At 35.6% G+C, this 21,546-nt stretch overlaps 1 protein-coding gene across 4 annotated transcripts in view; it reads left to right on the plus strand.

Annotated features, from left to right (window-relative positions):
* MLIP (muscular LMNA-interacting protein) overlaps positions 1 to 21,546 on the plus strand; it is a 243,626-nt gene that overhangs the window by 142,976 nt on the left and 79,104 nt on the right. For all 4 annotated transcript variants that reach the window (XM_014537286.1, XM_014537287.1, XM_005863289.2 and 1 more), the window contains 4 exons: positions 4,037 to 4,108; positions 13,145 to 13,210; positions 13,294 to 13,377; positions 13,484 to 13,543. In XM_014537286.1, the coding sequence (XP_014392772.1) occupies positions 4,037 to 4,108; positions 13,145 to 13,210; positions 13,294 to 13,377; positions 13,484 to 13,543 (282 nt within the window). The remainder of the gene's footprint in view (positions 1 to 4,036; positions 4,109 to 13,144; positions 13,211 to 13,293; positions 13,378 to 13,483; positions 13,544 to 21,546) is intronic.

Genomic DNA, 21,546 nt, shown 5'->3' on the forward strand with positions numbered 1-21,546 from the left:
TTATTCAAGTTATAATTACCTTGACTAGAGTGATTTCTATTTTTAAACAAAGGAAGGGAAAGAAATGAATTTGGTTTAATACCTGGAAGCCTTAGAATGCTGAGGAAGAAATATGTCCAAATTAGAATGTTGTTAAAAGAACCCAGAGGAAATACAGTGAACCTAAAACTTACCTCTTATGGCAACAAGAATGATTTTCAGACTGAAAAGAGAAAGCTATAGATGTCTTAGAGATGCATAAAGCCTAAGATAGATGAGGAACTAGAAAGATTGCCTAGTTCTGAGTAAGTTCATATTTCCTGGTCTAGATAAATTGTGTCTGAAAACAAATGACATTTCTACTTCTATTGAAAAACTATTGTAACTGATGGGAAATAAGAGATTTACCAGGGAAAAAAGGTGAGCCATATGTTCCATTTTTCAAAAAAATGGAAGATAATTTCTGAAAGTTATAACCTATATTCTTAGTTTGTGAATGTTTACAACAACAGTTATAACTGGAAGTCAGACATTTTTTTCAAGCAACAGACCTTTATTTATTGAATGCCCTCCAAGTTCTAGCTTTTGTGATATCTCTCACTATATCAAGAACAAAAAGAGATATGTGAGTGTAATGACTTGTTTCTGTGAACTCCCATTTATTCCAAGTCCTCAATCCAAAGCATCCTCAAGGTCACTCTCTAATCCATTAACTTATTTCACATCTCTGCCTATTATTTGTTTTTCTAAAACATTTCCTTTGCTTTCTTATTTGTTTATGGTTTGTCTCTATTCATGAGGATGCAAGCTCTAGAGAGTAAAGGCTTTGTATGTTTTGTTCACTGTACTTAGAGCAATGCATATCACAAAATACACAATAATATTTTGTTGAATGAATTTATGAATTGAACTGCTATATCCAAATATATTTATAGGATTGATTGATGGCAGAACCGGGTAGGCCAGAGCTCTTTATCACTGGTATATGACTTGAATGAAAATACAAATGACGTGCCTAGGCAAAAGGTTCATGAAATAATATAAAAATTTTTTTCTTCATAGTTTACAGTGACAACCCAAATCTAGTCAGATGAAATTGGGTAGAGACAATGCCTAAAGTACTATTTTTGGATCTAGAGAAAAAGCATATCTACAGAATGGAGTTTGATTTCAACAAATGCTTAAAAAAATAAAAGGATTAGAGATTTTAGGCCACCGTGAAGTTCTGGGAGCCAGAAATCCAAAGTCAGGGTGTCAGCAGGGCTGCACTCTCTCCAGTCTCCCATCTTTGCCTCTTCCAGCTTCTGGGGCTCCCGGCTCTCTTTGGCTTCTGGCTGCATAACTCCCATCTCTGCCTTTGTCCTCATATGGCCTTCTCCTCCCATGCTTCCTATGATCCAACAATATGAACTAACTCCAACTTCACTCTCCTGTATATTCTAAACTCGCCACCAAAAACAAGGAGACAATTCTAATTATTATAATCTTCATTGTATCAGTTGACTTTATTGTCAAATCATAGAGGTGATGATTATATTCTACTTTGTGTTAAAAAATACATCTAGTTAAACATATAACTTTTCAAAATTTAAAGAAATATCAACAGAACAAAATGATGAGAATAGTGAAATTTCATCAGTTAAGGACTGGTAAGGAGGGGTTAATAGAAATAGCAGTATAACTATCATGCTGAAGAGAGCTCTTAGAATGCACATGATTAGAAGGGGAGAGAAATAGGAACAATGGAATGGTTGTATTGTATTTTGGCTCAATATAAGGAATTTTGCACCAATTCTAACAATTATGCTAAATTTGTTGCCTTGGAGGTAGGCAATTCTTCATGTGGTGGCAGAACAGAGGATCAGAGAGATTTTTGTCTTGGATGGGGGCGTTAAACTAGATAGCCTTCAACATCACTTCTGATTCTAAGATTCTATGGCATAATATGTGCATTAACAAGATACCTCTCTGTACAGGTTTCTCCAGCTATAATCTTTAGAGCAGTTGAAGACAGGAGGACAAATGTTATAAATAAATGATTATGCTTCCTGAAATGATAGGCAAGGGAATATGGTAGATGAGTGCACTGTTGTTGAGGTGGAGTGTCTGCATCCAGATCCCAGCTATGACTTACTAGCTAGCGACTTTACATAAGTTACTTAACATCCCTGAACTTTAGTTTCCATATATCAAATGGATGTAATACAGTATCTGCCTAATAGGTTTGCTGTAATAATAAAACGAGGTAATACCCAAAAAGCTTTTAGAATGATACCTGGCTCATAGTAATTGCTAGCTATTATTATTGCAGCTATTATTCCAATTAAATACAATAAAATCATCACGGGGTATTAATGATATATTTTATTTCATATTATTTGTCTTTAGATATTCTTTGGGAGAATATATGATCTTATAGAGAAAGGATGGCTATTGGATCCAGGCAAGCCTGGGTGTCAAACCTGTTCCTACTTTTTATGGGCTGGTTAGTCTTAGACTAGACTACAGCTGACCTCACCATGTCTCTTTTTCCTAATGACTCTTTACTAACACGGCTTCTGGAAAATTAAATGATGCAATATATATAATTTTCCCAGTAATAAATGTCAGTTCTTATTCCCCATGAAGAGATGACATTTCATTTTATTTTTATCCAAATAAGGTATTGTCTGGAGGCCATAGCAGTTCATAGTGAATATAGAGACTTAGGGCTTAAAAGGGACCTGAGACTTCTCTTAGGTCTGGGATTTTGATTTCTCTTACCTTAATTGCACCAGTTTAATGAAGGTTATTTCAATTATATCCATAAAACTTAACGATTTATTTGACTTGATTGCCCTGTCTTCTTCTGTAGACCGTTTAGTTTGCTTTTTAGTGGACTGAGGCAATGTGTAGCTGTGTGCAGATTTCTCCTTGTCTCTGAGTCCCTGGGGAAGCTGCCTGAGGCAGGGGCTTCTGAAATGATAGGAGCCTTAAACTTAGTTAAGCAGCTTGGAACCCAGAGCGGTATCAAAGCTGGGCTTTTGATTATGCATATTATCCTGATTTCTACAACTTCCTCATGTTCAGCCTTCTCCCCCCAATACTACACAAAACGAAACTATATTACACTGAGTTGTAATCAAAACTCAGGACATTTTATCATTTGATTCATTAACATTACTATATTAGAAAATACAGGAGATGATAAGGTCTAAAAAATAAATTTAAGATCAAGAGCTTTCTATTTTTTCCAGTTTAGAGTTAAATTGATGAAATCACTTCTATTCAAAATATGCTGCTTATTAAACTGCTACTAAATTGTATGTATTCTGTTCTTTATTTTTATAAATGATGTAAGAGAATGTATCATAAGTTCAATATAATTTATTGGCATGATATTTGTTAATTATGGCACTATAAAAAATAATTTTCTTTGAGAATCAAAACAACAACAAAAAATAAATAAAAAACAACCCTCACATTGAAAGAATAGCACTTCTATGAGGAAATGCTGCTAATGAGAAAGCCTATATAACAAAAGGCTAAATGCAAATTGTCCCCTTGACTGGGAGTTCGACCAGGAATTTGACCAGGGGGTGGGACTGGCCCACCAACCGCCTGCAACCCCTCCCTCCAGCCGGCCCCATTCCTGATTGGCCCCTCCACCCTGATCGGGAACAGGGCAGGCCAGCAACCTCTCACATCCCCCCCTACAGCCAGCCTGGCCTGATCGGGGCGGGCTGGCCGGACCCCACCCTTGCACGAATTCATGCACTGGGCTTCTAGTTTATATATAACTTTATAGAGAGTGGTACTTTTTAATTCTGAAGATATATATCATATAATTGCCATTATCCTTAGGCTGATATTTTACTGCTGTGATAGTTCTTTGCTTCTCATTCTAATGACATATTAACATGGAAGCTAATTTTTTTTCTGTCAAAAACACATTGGTCAAGCATAATAACTGTTTTCTTTGATAACTTGTCATTTAACCTGGTAGAACTACTCTAAAATTATGTCATGTTCTTCCCTCTTTTCATCTCCACTCTTGCTTTCTGGTTACCCGTTCTAGCAATACAAGACCAGTTCAAGCTACAAGGCTTTTGCAGCAATCCCTACCAACACATTGCTTTTGGAACAGAAGGTCAGTGTTGGCTCAAAAGCAGAGTAAATTTTATGTTTATAATGTAACTTTTGTTATGTTTTCTAAAATTTCTGTTTTAAAGTTCTGTCTGTACTAAAACAAAATTCTCTCAGTTTAGGATGATGTGAATAAAACATCTTGGTGAATAAAATTGAAGGCATCATCAATTTATCACTAGAGGCTAGATTTGAGCCTAGAGTGTCCAGTCCAATGTCAAGTAGCCCTGGAAACTTCATTTAGATTTGGATAGATCCTGTCCTTTGGAATTTTAGATTGTTGTTACATTCAAGAGCTTCCACCTCTATTGGCATTGATCAAAAGAGTAGAGGCAAAATGGGGTTACATGTGAAACTGGACAGCTTGGTCAAAACTTGGTGACTTGAAGTGGCTTCCACAGTATAGATACTCAGTTAGCTGAGTATCCAGGTTAGCTCCTTAGAACCCATCATGGGCTAAACCTCTTTATACATTCCTGCTGGCTACTGATCCTACCCCCATAAATGAGAGGGAAGATTGAGATCACTTCCAATGACCCATGCTTTCGCATGACTTGAGGGCACTTTTGCTTTTTGCTATTCAGATACTAATTATAAAATTATAGGATTCTACTTCAGTAGGTAACTTAAATTACAGCCTCTGGTTCAATAAGCACATTGCAGATGCTCAAATGAAGGCCAAATGGAGGATCATATCAGAATCAAAGTGGAATCAATTATAAAATCTATGAAATTGTTCATTTCATATGTTATTTTGATGATATTTATTTAGGCAATTTATCTTTTTGTGCATTAAACTCATTTATGCCCCCCACCAGTGTAATTAGTATTTCAAATACTGTTATTATCATTTGTATAATGTTAATGTTTGCCAACCAGGTAGAATTTTGACCACAGGTTTATGAATCTACATTTTTTGTTATTTTAGCATAATCTGAGAAATACAAACCTTTGCATGATCTCTTGTTTGAAAAGTAGGAATTGTTAGTGGGAAATGCTAAGTAGCATGTAGGTGAGCATTAGTGGGAAGATTTCTTAAATCTTATATCTCTTATAACTAATTCCAAATTATACACATGTAGTTGAGGCTCTACTATATGTATCTATAAGCTTTGAACTGAGGGTTAGGGGGTGTCACTGGGCTTCAGGGAGATTGGAAGATTTTTCTCTAGCTTCTCTTCTAAATTTCTACCTTTTATAACTCAATACATAACGGTCCTAAAGCTCTGATTTCAGGAGGCTTCAGAAGAATGCAAGAAGTGCACCAATTGCCCCTTATTTCAATGGCCTATTGTTATGTTGAATCATAGTAAGCGTTCCCTCAGCACAGACCCTCTGCCCATTTCAGATGGACATTTCTGAAATCTGGTCATTAGTGCCTGCCTTTGCAGAAATGGGAGTAACTCTCCCCCTGAAGCAGCCAGGCAGGGAAGAGAATAGGGGCCTATTGTGTCATGGTATCCTTTCATCATAATTGTCTCACCTAACCTGTCATATTTCCTGTACCCAAGTGCTTCTACTATATGAATGTTTTATTTAGAAAACCAACAGTTACTTCTTCTTGAAAAATTTTTATAAGATAAAGTTGGATGGCATTATTCATTCCAAAATTTCTGTCTGCCAGCTCTCTTCCAATTAAATGGATTTTAGGCATTATAATCTCTTAGTCATTAAAAGTGAAGAACCATTAACTTAATTTCTAATTTTGTCACAGACCTATTTCATCAATGTGTACGGTGGTATCACTATATATTTAATCTAATACAACTTCATATGGGAGAGTTTTTGTGTTTTCAATTTTGAATAAAACATATTTTTTAGGAAAATTATTATTTTTGCTGTTAGTACACCAAAATGTAAATGTCATGATGCCTAATTTTAAATATTATTCTAGAGAGGATTGATTATTATACAAGCAATAATGTTGGTAATTATCTCTTGGCTAAGATAAATTATTTTTGGATCATAAATATTTTTGGACCATGAATTGCTCAAAGATCTCATGATATGATTTGATGTTTGTTTTTGCTTTAGAGCCTTTGTATAATTCCACATATTTTTTTCTGGCTTTTCCATAGTATGTGCTCCTAAATAAGAAACTTTACTTTGTAAGAATTTTTAAATAGCAAAAGTATTATCACAAGATTTTATGAGAGCTTATTTCCATTTCCACTAATATTTCTTGAATACTATTGTATTGCTCTTTTCATAGTTGTAGTTTTAAAAAAATAAATCTGGTAATTTAGACCTTTTTATTTATATGTTTATACCAGCAATTTTCAAGTGGCATGCCACAAGAATTTTTAAAACATGCAATACCTTACTATGTAGTCAGGGACACTGACCTCGTTTCCCTTAGATTGTCAAATATAATAACAGCCAACACAACAATAGCCATCCAGTGTGAACGGATCAAAATGATACCTTTTTTTTTGTCAGATGGGCCAAAATGTATTTATTGGTGTGCCACAGAATTTTAGTAATTACTTTATGTGTGCAATGAGATGAAAAAAGGTTGAAAATTGCTGGTTTATACAATACAACTCATCCTATGATGTTTAAATCGCAGGGTTTTATTTCTGAATTGAGTGAGAAAATTAAGACAATAATAATCAGAAGCTCATCTATTTTGGAAAGCCTTAGCATTATGGAATATTTTAAATCACAGAAGTTTTTTTGAGATCCGTTTAATATAACAAAGAACACCACCTTTAAAGTGTAGGGTAATGCTGCAGTCTCATTATAATAATCGGTTAGCATCTATATACTGTAGAACAGGGGTCCTCAAACTACGGCCTGCGGGCCACATGCAAATACAAATATTCTATTTGTTCCCGTTTTGTTTTTTTACTTCAAAATAAGATATGTGCAGTGTGCATAGGAATTTGTTCATAGTTTTTTTTTAAACTATAGTCCGGCCCTCCAACGGTCTAAGGGACAGTGAACTGGCCACCTGTTTAAAAAGTTTGAGGACCCCTGCTGTAGAATGTCTTGAAGAGATAGCTAACAATTGATTCAAGCCTTAATTCAACAATTAATTCTCTCCCCCAGTCAAATTAAACCTATGGTTGACATTTTAAACAACATTATGTTTATAGAATATAGTATAGCAATTATTAGTAAGGAACCAGAGTTGCTTAAAAATAACACTATTTTTAAAAGCCAGATTTTCTCCAAATTCAAACACAGGCATCCCTTACCATGAGACATTAAGCCATCATTGAATCACTGGATTGGTTTCAGATTTAATCACCCTTAGATGAAGCACATAATTTTCAAAAGAGTACATTTTGTTGGCAGGGGATATGAGGTTTCTGGTACTTCTGTTCTATAATTTATTTTCTGCATCAAAACTGAAATCTATAGCATATTCAGTATTCTATCTTTTTTTCCTATGTACGTTTAGAAGGAAAGCATTTTTAGCTTGTCTTAACTAAAGCTTTATAGGAAGAGGTAAATGTAAGCATCATCTTTTAACATGTTTGTTTCAGGGACTTTGGCTTCATCTGCTGCTAATAATCATGTCCAAGCTTGAGATGAGGATGAAATACAAGTGATTATAAAGCAGGAACAAAGTAATCAGATTACTTTGCATTTGTGGCTGTCCACAGACCTTATTACAATATGTTCAACAATATACTGAGCTCTGTAGAGAAAATAATTTTGATATGGACATTATTTTTTAGTCTCTATTTGCGTACTGCTCTCAGAGAATGTTAAAAGTATCTCTTATTGACTAAGCTTTCTTTTTATCATCTGAGTTTGATAGCAATGGATAAAAAGTTAAAATTAAACTGCAGAGCACATATTGATATTCTAAATAAATGGATTATTATTTTCACTGTGCACTTGTGTTCAGGAAAGGAAAGATGAAGGTGGGAATATTTCCATGAAATCATATAATATGGATCTTTATCGTCTCTTGAGTAATTAATATTTTTCAATAATAGTATAAAATTTCTTCTTGAAAAATAATTTGAATTCTTTGTTATTTTCCTCACAAGTATTCTTTGGGATAAAATCAAGGCTATATCACTACTGTTTTACAACAAATGACATTACTATCCAATAAATGGCATTTTAAAGATACTTTTCATTCATAAGCTACACATGTTTGAAAGAAAAATTCTAGAGGAGCTCAATTTTATAAGTAGCATATATAAATTACAGTATTAATTATTCAAACAAAACTTCTGGGATAAAATTTATTTTGGGTAGAAGGAAAATAAACAACCACTTTGAAGACTATGCAAAAATATAAAAACTTAAAAGATTTGAAATATCTCATCAGCTGTCAAACCAATTTATTCTAAGTTGCTAGTTTAATTTTTTAAGACATGAGTTGGTAAACTCCAATGTGCTTAAACATATGTCTTTGGGTAAGACTCTTTTAGGATCTGTGTGTCTGAAAAATTTAACAAAATCTGGTTGCTAACCTAGCATATGGCCTATACTAGAGAGACATCTCTTAATTTAGATTAGTATAAATAGTGAATGCGTTCCCAATTTCTTTAGTAATGGAGAGGTGCCAGGACCCAATTCTAAACTGATTGGTTCTCCTTAGGCAATTGTCTACCATGCACATAGCTCTTTTAAAACACTTAGCAAATCATATTTAATTATGCATATTGCTTGTTTTATTTTTTATCATGAGCTATTTGAGAGAATATAGATTTTTACTAAAGGTTTATTGAATCAATTAATTTAGTTTATAGCTGAGTATGTCTCTAAAATATCCAATTTTATTCCACAGGATTTCAAGACAAACTTTTGTTCAGAGGATATAAAAATAAAGGAGTCTGGTGTATGGCAATTGGGATGATGACAATTAAGAATCTTTCTTTAGGGTAGAATAGCCTTATCAATTCTGCTTCCATGGAAAAGATATAAGGGCCTTTCTTCTATAAAGGAAGTGAGTTGGTTTTAGACTTGGCACATTTTAACAAGTAAAGAGTATAGTCACAATGGCTGCCATAGTAACGGCGTATCAGACACTAAGCTGAGTACTTGACTATCCTCACAGCTCTGTGAAGATTTTAATGATCACAGATGCCAAGTAGATACCTTAAAGCAGTGGGGCTAGTAGGTTGCTGAATTGGATGGTTAATTCGATCCTTGCTAAAATATAGTAACTTGCCCAGGAACTTTTTGAAATCCAACCCAATTAGATAGAGTAGGCATCACAAAAAGTTTCATAAACGCTTTTAGATTATTCTTCCTTTGAAAGCAGTTAAGTTTCTAACTCTATTTAGAGTGCAACTACGCATTCTATCTTTAGATATTTTTTAGAACTTAGTCCTATTTCGAAAGAGAGTGGTAGGTTAGACTGATTTAATATATCTGACGAAAAATTGTTTGCAGTTCCATCAGAGATGCTCCCTTTGCTGGGGGAACACCGATTACAGTTTATTGGCATCTATTCCCATAAGCACTTGGACTTACAAGGCTTGCTCATAATTCTTAGCTATTAATGATAATGTAGTATGGATCTCAAAACTATTTTATTTTAAACGTCAAATTTAATAGTTCCCTTTTAAAAAAATTAAAAAAAAAACCGGGGCCACAAAGTTGGCTGTCCCAAGCAAAATATCACTACTTTTAATGAAAATATTTCTGATAACGTATATTAACTAAGACTCTTTGAAAATGGAATTCAAAGTATGTCCCAATTATGCCTCACTTGACTATAGTCCAATTTGGTGGACAAATATATGTTTTTAATAAAAATATTTTATTGGAAAATATCTGAGAGAACTTCACTCAAAATGAATAAATATAAAGAAACATCAATACAATCCTGCTGGCTAAGTTGTGAAAAAGCAATTGATGATCATATTTCCTGTTAATAGAGATTTAATTTTAATACTTTTTTTTTTTTACTATAGAGAAAGAATCTACTTTTTATGGCTGCTAGAAAGAGTGGATCAAGATGTACTTTGATAAATTCTTGTCAATAAAAAAATCAATTCTACTAAATTTCAAAGCTATTTAAACTCAAAATAACACCCTTCCAAATTTTAATGCAGTCTTAGTATTGTCCCCATTTCAAAGTTTCAGCACATTAATGACCTAATACCCGTTATCTTCCTTAATTTTCCAATCATTCTGCATAGATTTATTTTTGTTCTTTGAGTAAATGTCAGCATTTAAAATAGCCCAAATGAAAGTTGTGTTTGCCTATAATAAGTTCCCACAGAGTAACCAGGATATTAGCCTTCATTGGTTTTATCTGAAAAAAAATTCTCTCATTAAATCAACACTGACTGTATGCTCAGATCTTTGAACAAATTTAATTGAAATATGGGGAAAGGAATTATTTATTTGTTAGTTAAAATATTTAAATAGTTTAAACTACTTCTCTAGAACATTTTACTAAGGAGTATTAAAGCCACATTTTTTAACGATTCTTTAATTAATTTCATTTACTTGTCAGTTTACCCTTTCAATCCATCCTAAAGATTTTTATTGAGCACTTATCAAGTGCTCTTTCCTGAATATACAAAAATAAATACCATATTTTCCCAATTGAAATAGGAAAAATTTTCCAGTAAGGTGGAGCTACAATTGAAAAAGTAATTATGATGCAATATAATTAAGTTATGTGCACATTGATAGAGTTCTCAACCTGACAAATGTATCATATAAGTAGAGTAAAAGAGAAAAGGGCTAAGAATTAGATAAAGCATTTTGAAGAATGAAATCTGTTGTCTGCCTCAGATAGACAGGCTCACTGTGGATTTGTTTTAAAAGTATGCTATTGACAGAGAATAAAGTAGAATATAGAACAGCTTACATCCATGCAAATGATAAATGAAATCGTGTCAATGAAGAAGAGGGGAATAAACATATGAAAGAAGCCCAACCTCAAAAATTATCAGGGAAATGAAATCTCAAGAGAGATGTACATCAGGATGTTAACATTTTTTTAGTGTGAAAACAAGACCTCTAATTCATTGCTATCCTAATATATAAAATGCCAGGGGCCATCACGACCAAAAGAACCGGACAGATGACCGAACAGCAGGCTGTGTGGGGCGACAAGGCTGGCAGGGGGTTTAGTGAGGGACGACCAAATGACTGAACAACAGGCTGCATGGAGCAACCAGGCTGGCGGGGGGTGGGGGGGGGTGGAGGCAACCAGGCCAGCAGGGGGAGCAGTTTGGGGTGACCAGGACAGCAGGGGGGGCAGTTAGGGGCAATCAGGCCAGCAGGCAGAAGTGGTTAGGAGTGATCAGGCTGGCAGGGGAGCAGTTAGGGGCAATCAGGCAGGCAGGCAGGTGAGCAGTTAGGAGTCAGTGGTCTCGGATTGTGAGAGCGATGTCCGAATGCTGGTTTAAACCGGCAGTCTAAACCGGCAGTCAGACATCCCCCGAGCGGTCCCAGATTGGAGAGAGTGCAGGCTGGGCTGAGGGGACCCCACCCCTGTGCACAAATTTTGTGCACCGGGCCTCTAGTGATGAGTTTAAGATTATTCATTTCAAAGGACAATTTGAGAATATCTGATAAGGTGGCTCTCCATGATTACACTATTGTGCAGGTACTTTAATCTTAAAACTACAAATGTGTGTCTAAAGAAATGTGTACATTGCCCTAACCGGTTTGGCTCAGTGGATAGAGCGTTGGCCTGCGGACTGAAAGGTCCCAGGTTCGATTCCGGTCAAGGGCATGTACCTTGGTTGTGGGCACATCTTCAGTAGGGGGTGTGCAGGAGGCAGCTGGTCCATGTTTCTCTCTCATCGATGTTTCTAACTCTCTATCCCTCTCCCTTCCTCTCTGTAAAAAATCAATAAAATATATTTTTTTAAAAAAGAAATGTGTACATGGATGATAGTTATTACAGTTTATAATAGTAAAAATTGGGGACACTTCCAAAATCCAGCAACAGAATAAAATATCCATTTTTGTGTGAAATATGCATACAATGGAATCTTATGTGTAAATGAATGACTGAATATATAACTACATGGAAAAAGAAATAAGATAGTAAGGAATTCTGAGTGGTGATGGATATGTTTACGGCCTAGATTGTGGAGATGGTTTTATGGATGTATACTTATTTCCAAATTCATCAGTTGTGTACATAAAATACAGGTTTTTGTATGTCAATCATAATTTGACAAACTGGTTAAATAATAACAAAAAACAAAGCAAGTTCCAAAAGTGTACATTAAGCGTACACAAAATTAGAAGAATTGCACAAAACAACCTCATAGTAGTTGTTACATTTTGAAAATAGTTAAATGTCATTTGAGGCCAAGTCGAAGTCGGATGAATAACGTAGCCAAGACTTTTTGTTATATAAATGATTACAAATGAGGCAAGATTTAAAAATTCTGTGTGCATGTTTCTTATAAACTGGTTCTGAAGTATTTTCTTAAGAATAGTTTTTGTACATTTTGAGAAATGCCTACATCATTGTTATTTCTGTGGGTAGTTTCTCAAGGTAACTGCTTTGAAGGGAACAAGGCTCATCTAGATGTATAAGATGTCCAAGTTCTAGTTTGTATGTTTAAAAACTCAGCCTCCTTTCTTTCTTTTTTTAATATACAATTTTTATTGATTTCAGTGAGGAAGGGAGACAGAGAGAGATAGAAACATTAATAATGAGAGAGAATCGTTGATTGGATGCCTCTTGCACGCCCAACAATGGGGATCAAGCCCACAACCTGGGCATGTGCCCTGACTGGGAATTAAACCATGACCTCCTGGTTCATAGGCCAATGCTCAACCACTGAGCCACACTTGCTGGACTCAGCCTTCTTTCTTTATTCCAACATCTTATAATAGATATTTTGATTCCACAAGAGAAAATATGTCAGAGGAGAGCTCATCAAATTATTTGAAGATTTATTTCTTAGAAATATTGAGATACACAGGGATTTCTTTGAAGAGACTTTTCTATGACAATTATATTTGACTAAAAGCCTCAAGGGCGGGGGGAAAAAGGAGACATATGTAATACTCTTTGTAATACTTTAAGCAATAAAACAATAAAAAATAAATAAAAGCCTCACATAAGAACTATTTCATTTACCACTAGGCACTAGATGAACCGGCCAAAACTGAAAACATCTCCAAGGACAACACATTAGACCCACCTCTGGAGGTAATGACTTCATATTACCCCTGCTTTTGAAGTGCAATCCCAAAACTCATTGCTAACTCAGTACCTGGTTTCAATTCTTCCAGTTTTGTTTCCCTGCACAGCTCAGGCAGCAAACTGAAGAGCTCTGTGCTACCATTGATAAGGTCTTACAGGATTCTTTGTCTATGGTAATGCCTTAGACTAGAATGTGCAATTCAAACATTTGCTTTGCTTCTCTTCATTTACCCCTACTTGAGTATGATGCATCATAGGCTTGTCCTTTTTATTTTCCAGCATTCTTCTGGTTCTCCTTCAAGTTCTCTACAGAAATTGTTGGGTTCTGACACTACCAAAGTATGTATGTGTTTAATATAATTTACTGAACCATGAGAGTTTCTATAGCAGTAATTTTTAAGCTTCAGGTCAAAGCCCAATAGTGAATTGGGAGGTTAATTTAATAGATAGCAACCAGCATTATTTTGTTAGTAAATAGCATTTTAAAAATAGAATAGTAAGAATGTAAAATATCAGACTCTAGGTAGTGTCTGTATTATTGAAATTTATTTTAATTTGTTTACATATACAGGTATGCGTGTAAGGGTTGCAAAGTAAAATCTGTTTTTAACTATGTATGGGATAAGTTCAAACCAACACATTAGATTCTGTTATATGTTGGTATTTGCGGGAGCTATATGGAAGTAACTGCATGGAGAATCTGTTGCCTAATCTCATCTCAAACCCTACCTTCAGTACCTAAGTAATTCACAGCCACTTAGAATTATGGAAGTGGAAAATGAAGTAGACTAAAGTAGCATTAGTCTAAGAGCTTTAACACAAGTATTATTTCTGGAATGTCTTTTCTTTTGAAATGTATCTCATTGTTCTTTGACTAAGAGGGAAAGAAGCATGGATATTTGAGATTCTTATGGCATTACTAAAGCATTAATTGTTGCATTTACATAATTAACTATTTCCTTCTTATAATTGTAGCCAATGTTATTTGTTGGAATAAAATGCTACATTTTTCCAAAATTTTTTGAATGCTTAATACGGACCTACTCATCCAAATTTTAAAATGGTTGTTTTTCCTTTATTGATAATTGTTAGTTTTGTGTGTCTTTTGTCAGCCTTATATTCTCTCTTGGAATTAGTATACTTTTTGCATGTTCTTTTTAAAAGTTGGACACTGTGTGTATAAAGTAGGTTTTAAATGTAGAAATTGCTTATAATTAGAAGAGTAATCCTAATTACCAATTGGAACATTATAGACAAATATCCTATATAATAAAAGGGTAATATGCAAATTGACTGAATGGCGGAACAACCAGTCACTATGACACACACTGACCACCAAGGGCCAGATGCTCAATGCAGGAGCTGCCCCCTGGTGGTCAGAACACTCCCACAGGGGGAACGCTGCTCAGCCACAAGCCGGGCTCATGGCTGGTAAGCGCAGTGGCGGTGGCAGGAGCCTCTCCTGCCTCTGTGGCAGTGCTAAGGATGTCCTACTGCGGCTTAGGCCCCCTCTCCATGGGGAGCAGGCCTAAGCCCTTAGTCGGACATCCCCTGAGGGCTCCCAGACTGCTAAAGGGCGCAGGCTGGGCTGAGGGGACCCCTCCCTCCCAAGTGCATGAATATTGTGCACCAGGCCTCTAGTCCATTAATAATTACATAGAAACTTAGTAACCATTAAAAATTCTATTTTAGCAGAGAGGACCTACAAATGAATAATTGTAGTTTATGTTTTTATTAAATGTTTAGTTGTATATTTTTTGTCTTTTAATCTAAAAGTATAAAACTTTGTTTGCTTTGCCAAAGAAATACTATGTAAATTTTAAAATATATTTTAATTAACTATAATGGGAATATGATTTAAATAGTAATATGTGAATAAACATCTTAACTATTGACTTATTTAACAAATATTTAATGCTTATAGTGTTTAAAAACATTATTCTACGTCACTGTTATTAAGGCAATTATTTCATTCAACAAATATTTATTAAGCACCTACTATGGGCCTGGCACTGTGAGGCATTAGGGAGATAATGGTGAACAAGGCAGAGTAACCTAGAGGGACATACTTTGGATATAGTAATCAGAAAGTAGAATTCAAGCTGAGACCAAAGATGGAAAAAAGCCAACCAAGAAAGATCAGGGAGAATAGTTTTTAGGCAAAGGAGCAGGCATATGCAAATTTCCTGAGCCAGTAAAGCGCTTATTGTGTGAAGATGAAGACAAGTGTGATTGCAGCCTAGTGAGCCAGGGGTGAACCGTGTAAAATGAGATTGAGAAGGTGGGCTAGGGACAGTGAAGATACCTTTATGCCATGGCATGAGGTTTGGGTTACAAGGAAAATGGGAAGACATAAAACTATGGGGGATGTAATATGAAACCACTGGGAAAGATCCCAATGGGTGCTGTGAGAAGGCAACTGAGATCAGAGAGGCAGTCAATGAAGTTGTCCTGGGTAGGGTCGGTTCATTGCCAGAGAGCAATATGTGGGTATGAGAGAGAGATTTCAGACTTGCTGCAGGTTTGGATGTGAGTGTGAAGGAGAGAAGAACCATGGGTGAGCACCAGGACTCTTCCTTGAGCATAGATGACTGTGAAGGAGGCACTGTGTGGTGGAGGAAAGAGAGTTGATGTTTGTTTTTGAGGTGACTTTGAGGTATGTTTCAAGAGGGCTTTACACTTACATGTCTGGTGGTAGTAGGAGAGATTTTTTTTTAAAAAAATATATTTTTATTGATTTTAGAGAGGAAGGAAGAGGGAGAGAGAGTTAGAAACATCAATGATGAGAGAGAATCACTGATAGGCTGCCTCCTGCACGCCCCCCACTGGGGCTCGAGCCCGCAACCCGGGCATGTGCCCTTGACCGGAATCGAACCTGGGACCCTTCAGTCGCAGGCCAACGCTCTATCCATTGAGCCAAACTGGCTAGGGCAGTAGGAGAGATTGGGGATGACCCACACATGGATGTTGTGAGCTCCCTGTACAGAAATCCAAGGAACAAAACATTGCAGGTACAATAAAGAAGGTGGAGCAGGAACCTGCAAAGGAGAAAAACAAACCCACTGTATAAAAAATCAGAGCAGTATGGTATCATGAAGCTACAAGAAGAGAGTATTGAAGAGAATGTAATTGCTGTGATTGCTGCCAGAGGCAGAGAAAGCTAAGCCTAGAAAAGTATTTATTAAATTTGACATATATTTTGAAACTATATTGCTGTTTCTTATGTGTTGGTGCTCATTCTCATTTTTTTAAATAACTTTTACTAGCATTTATAATCCTTTTGAACCTAAGATTCCGTTTTTAGTCTCCTATGAAATAGTGACCTTTTATATGTAATTTAAAATTCATGTTTTAAGTTTTTATTCCTTTATTTATATATTACTATAAAACTTTATTTTTATCTTTCTATAAACTCTTTAGTTTTATTTTCTTTAGGACTACATTTCTGGATACCACTTTTGTATTCAATCTGAGATTCTTTTTATCTGAGACCTTAAGCCATTTATAATTACTATTAATACTAATTTCTGCTATCTTATTTTACCTTTTCTACTTAAAACATTTTCCTTTTTTGCCTTTCCTGCTTTCCTTTGGATATTTTGACATATACCAGGTTTGAAACTTTTTGAAAATTTTACTTTATATTTTTGTTAGTTTTTGTAGTTACACATAAATTATTAAGGACAATAATTATGTTTATTTTTCTATCATTTTAAAGCTTACATATATTTTCCCCCCAATTAGGTAAGTATTATAGCACTTTCATTTTTCACATTTTTTTTAAATCAGGTTACATACTTACACAGAAAAATTTGTTAATATATTTTGGACTTCTATATTTGAATTATTATGCTTATGTTTTATTAATTTCTTCTTTATTTAGATACTTATTTTTTATTTAGATCCTTATTCCTTACAAATTTATAGCTTAATCATGGATTTACTTTTTTCTTTCTGGAATTTTGCTGAAAATTATATTCAAGAGGTCTGATTGTGTTGATTCTATAACCTCTATCTCTGAAAAAAACCCCTCCCTCCTATTCATTTAAACTATAGTTTTGCTGGACATAAAAGTGTAGATCCTCTTTCTTCAATACTTTTTACCCCAGGCTCTTTTACTTCAGTAACGTTCTTGTGAAGTATTTTGTCAGTATAATATTCACTCCTCTTCTATAGAGTGATCATTTACAGAGTGGTACTGTAATCTTTTAGTATTTTATCTTTATCTATAATGTGACTGATTTTTCCTATAATGTGTCTAGGTGTGCATTTTTTCTTTCATGTATCTGGATTGGTATTCTCTTTGACCTTTTACTTGGGGTCTTTAATTTTTTCTTCCTCTTACATTCAGGATAATGTTTAGCCTTTTTTTTTTTCTTCAAATGTTTCTTTCCTGCTAGGGCTTTTATAATAGTGATATTGTCACTTTTGCTTCTGTATTCCATATCTTTTAATCTTTAAATATTTTATTCTAATTATTATTTCTCCAATTCTTTTGAGAGGATTTCTAGATCTGATATTCCAGTTAAAAAATTTGTTCATTGTCTATTTTATACTTCAATGCCTATGTAAAATTCTTTTTTGTAGCATATATAGTTCTCTTATTTCAAGTCAGGTTTATTGAGGTATAATTTACTTACTGTAAAACTCATCCTTTCAGTGTATATGACTTCTGACAAAGGATACAGTTATGTGACCACCTCCTACATCCAAGATACAAGAAACTTCCATCATACACAAATGTTCCCTTTTGCTCCTTTGTGGTATCTCTCTTTCTCTCTCTGTACAACTCAAGTGCTGAGTAACCACTGATCTTTTCTCTGTCTCTATACTTTTGCTTTTTCAAATGTCATATAAACAGAATTATACAATATATAGTCTCTTGAGTTTGACTTTTTATACTTAGTAGAAGCAGCTGAGTTGATTCATTCATATTTTTGCATGCATCAATCGTTCATTTATTTCTTTTGCTGAGTAGCTTTCCATTGTGTGGTTGTACTATATATTTACTATTTGCCAATTGATGGACAATTAGGTTATTTCTAATTTGGGAGTGTTACTGATAGAGCTGCTAACAACATTTGCAAATCAGACTTTGTATTTTCATACACTTTCATTTCTCTTGCGTAAAGATCTACAGGTAAAATGGCTGGACCACTGTTTTTCTTTTACAGTATTTTCATTTTTCAGATGTCCTGTAAATTTTCCATGGAAACTCAAATATCTCTGAATATATCAGCTAGCTTGGCTGTATGTATGCCTGATGCCTGGGGTGGCAGGCACTAAAAGCCTAATTCCTAGCATTTCCTCATTCTGTTTTATTATATTTACTAGAATCCCAGTGCATGAAATTCATGCACAGGGGCGGGGTAGGGGGTAGGTTCCTCAGCCCGGCCTGCAACAACACAAGCATTCTGCGCCTGGCCTGGCCAGAAGCCCTCTGCGGCAGGGTGTGGAACGCTTGTCTCGTCGCCATGGTGATGAAGCAAGCATTCCTCCAGGCCACTCACGCTGCCTGCTCTCAGTGGCTGCCCCCCCTCCCCGGGGACTGGGGTACTCCAGCAGGGCTGAGAGGACAGGGCGCTGCCATCTTGTGGCTATGGACGCCACCATCTTTGTGATGGAGTGATGTTTAATTTGCATATTACCCTTTTATTAGATAGGATTTATTTTTGTGTGTGGGTGAGTAGAAGGTGCATGTGTCTCAGAATATAGAAATTCCATAATATCAGCAATTTTTCACTTGCCACTTCCTCCTTGCCTCAGTGACACTCACCTTTGCCTCCTTGTACCTCTGCTTATGGCATTCCATACTCCTCTTTCCCAATTCCTGTCCCAGTTGTCATTACCCAGGAAGGGTTCAGGAAAGGGACTCATCAGAGGCTGGCCAGTTGTCCAACCTAAAGTGAGCTGTTTCCTTCTCTTCAGTCAGGCTGAAGGACCACCTTGATGTTATCCCCATGCATTCTTCTTTGCACCATCCCTCAGGTTCACTCCCTTTCACTACCTCTTTGCTCTCCTTATCTCTTATGAATGTGTAAAACAAACACTTGGGCTGTGAAGGGGAGAAGGAAATTGGGTCAATAGTGGGGTCCAGGAAGAATTTTCTGTCTGCCTTTTAAAGCTGACAAGAGCAAGTTGGTATGCTAATGGGTTGATTCAGTACAGTGGGAGGTACTGTTTATACAAAACAAGGGGAGATCTTGATGGATGAAAGACCTTGACAGGGGCAAGGAAACTAGAGCCTAATTCAAATTAGTATCCTTTGATAAGAATAAATCAGATTGTGACCCTCCTGTGCTTAAAACTAGCAGTGCCTACACATTTCCCTCAGAATATAAGCCAAAATCTTTACAAGACCCCAGGAGCGCCTCTGGGACCTGACCTTCCAACACTTGCATGATCGGTTCTCCAATGTCCCCTTTACCCATTTTCTCCAGTCCTGCTTGCCTCCTTGTTGGACCTTGAAGATGCTGTGCTCCTACCTCAGCACATTTAGCTCTTTTTCAATCAACTATATCACATTTTATAGTTTCTGGTTCCCTGTAAAAATTCCCAAGCTTCACTTTTACCTCAAACAATATGGATAAGTATGGTGGTTTTTTTGGTCTGGTTCTAAGAAAACCAATTTCTAGATTCTTTATGGGTCTTTTTTGGTTTATTATTGCTGCTCATTCTCACTCACCTTGTCTTACCTCTTTATTTTTCTGAATCTGATTGTGTGTTGGGTTTTCTACTTGAAAATGTATTCAAGTAGATATTATCTTCCTATGAGAGTCTTTGCTGTCAGACACAAGGAACTCTAGTAAAAGAGAATTACCTTAATTTAATCTAAGGTTTTGAGATGATTTTTTTTCTAAACAATCAGTTTTAGATGCTTTGAGGTCTGGCTGAAGCCTATATGAGATCTGGATCACTCTTACTCCTGGGCCTCAATCTATTTTTGGCTCTGGAGACTCTGACTTTTATCTCGCTACACCTCTGATAATGTCAAATGTTTGGATCATCTCTCAAGCAACTCAACAGTATTTGCAAACACCCGCAAGGCAAAAGCAGATCTCAAATGCCTGACTTCTCTTTTCAGATTTCCAAATTCTCCTGATTTTGCCCCCCAAATTCTTCATTCTTGTTAACTCACTGATGTTTTTAATAAAATATTTTCCAGTATTTTGCTCAACTTTGTTATTACCTATTATGACAGGATTGTTCTGAGTTCCTTAGCCAACATTTTCAAAGGTGGAAATTCATATAAGGACTTTACACTTATTTATCTTGCTGGAATGCTTTATATCTAGATACCCACATAGCCAATTTTCTCACCTCCTTCAAATCTTTGCTCAAATGTCACCTTCTCTGGATTGATCATCCTATTTAAAATTGTAAGCCGTCAGTGCTCTTGACTTTCTTAACATTTCGGTGGTCATATACATGTGTGTGTGTTTGGCAGGAGCAAAGAAGGTTTCCTTTGGAAAAATGTGCTACCCTAGGCTTCAAATTACTTCTACTCTTCTTTTTTTATTGAGTTTGACACCTCCTAACATATGTTGTAATTTACTTATTTATAATTTTATTGTTTATTTTATCTCCTGCTGAAATGGAAGCTCCCAAGGGCAGGACATCTTTGTCTCTTCTATTCATGGATAAGTCTGAAGTGTACAGAACAGTTCCTGGCATACAGTAGATACATAATGATATTTGTTGAATTGATAAATGAATTAAATAGCCAATTGCTCTCAGAAAGTGGGAAAATGAGCCTGCAAGAGAAAAATTCGTGTTTACCAGGGAGTATTGAATGCCCAATTGAAATTGAATATCACTACTGATATTTATAGTGACATCAATTAGCTGATTGAGAGAGTTTCCCAGTAAGATTTTGTTTCTCAGGTACAAGTTTAGAGAAAATGGATAATGAGGTACATCCAGGTTGTGTGTGTGAGTGAGTGTGTGTGTGTGTGTGTGTGTGTGTGTGTGTGGGTTGGGGGAGGGATTCAAAGGAGAGAGAGAGGCAAGAGAGATTAAGGTATAAAATGACAATATATGTAAGCTCAAAGGTACTGAAGCTTGAATGGAGTTGGTAAGGGTTAATGATTTTGAAGTCTCAGTGAAGCCGAGGCTGAAGAAATGTCGCATTAGGGATATTTGAGAAATGGAGATGGTGTCTAGGAGGTAGAGTTCTGAAAATAGGATGTTAGAAATTGAAATTTTAGAAGTTTCTCATTTTATTTGTTAAGGCAAAGTATAGGAATGGTCTAGAAATGAATGGTTGAAATGGAGTGGATGAGAATATCTTTGGAGCATGAAGAATTGAGAGTGCAGAGATTTCTACGTGAATTTGAAGTAAC

This window comes from Myotis brandtii, unplaced genomic scaffold, assembly GCF_000412655.1.
Source record: "Myotis brandtii unplaced genomic scaffold, ASM41265v1 scaffold176, whole genome shotgun sequence".
In the NCBI taxonomy this organism is placed as follows: Eukaryota; Metazoa; Chordata; class Mammalia; order Chiroptera; family Vespertilionidae; genus Myotis; species Myotis brandtii.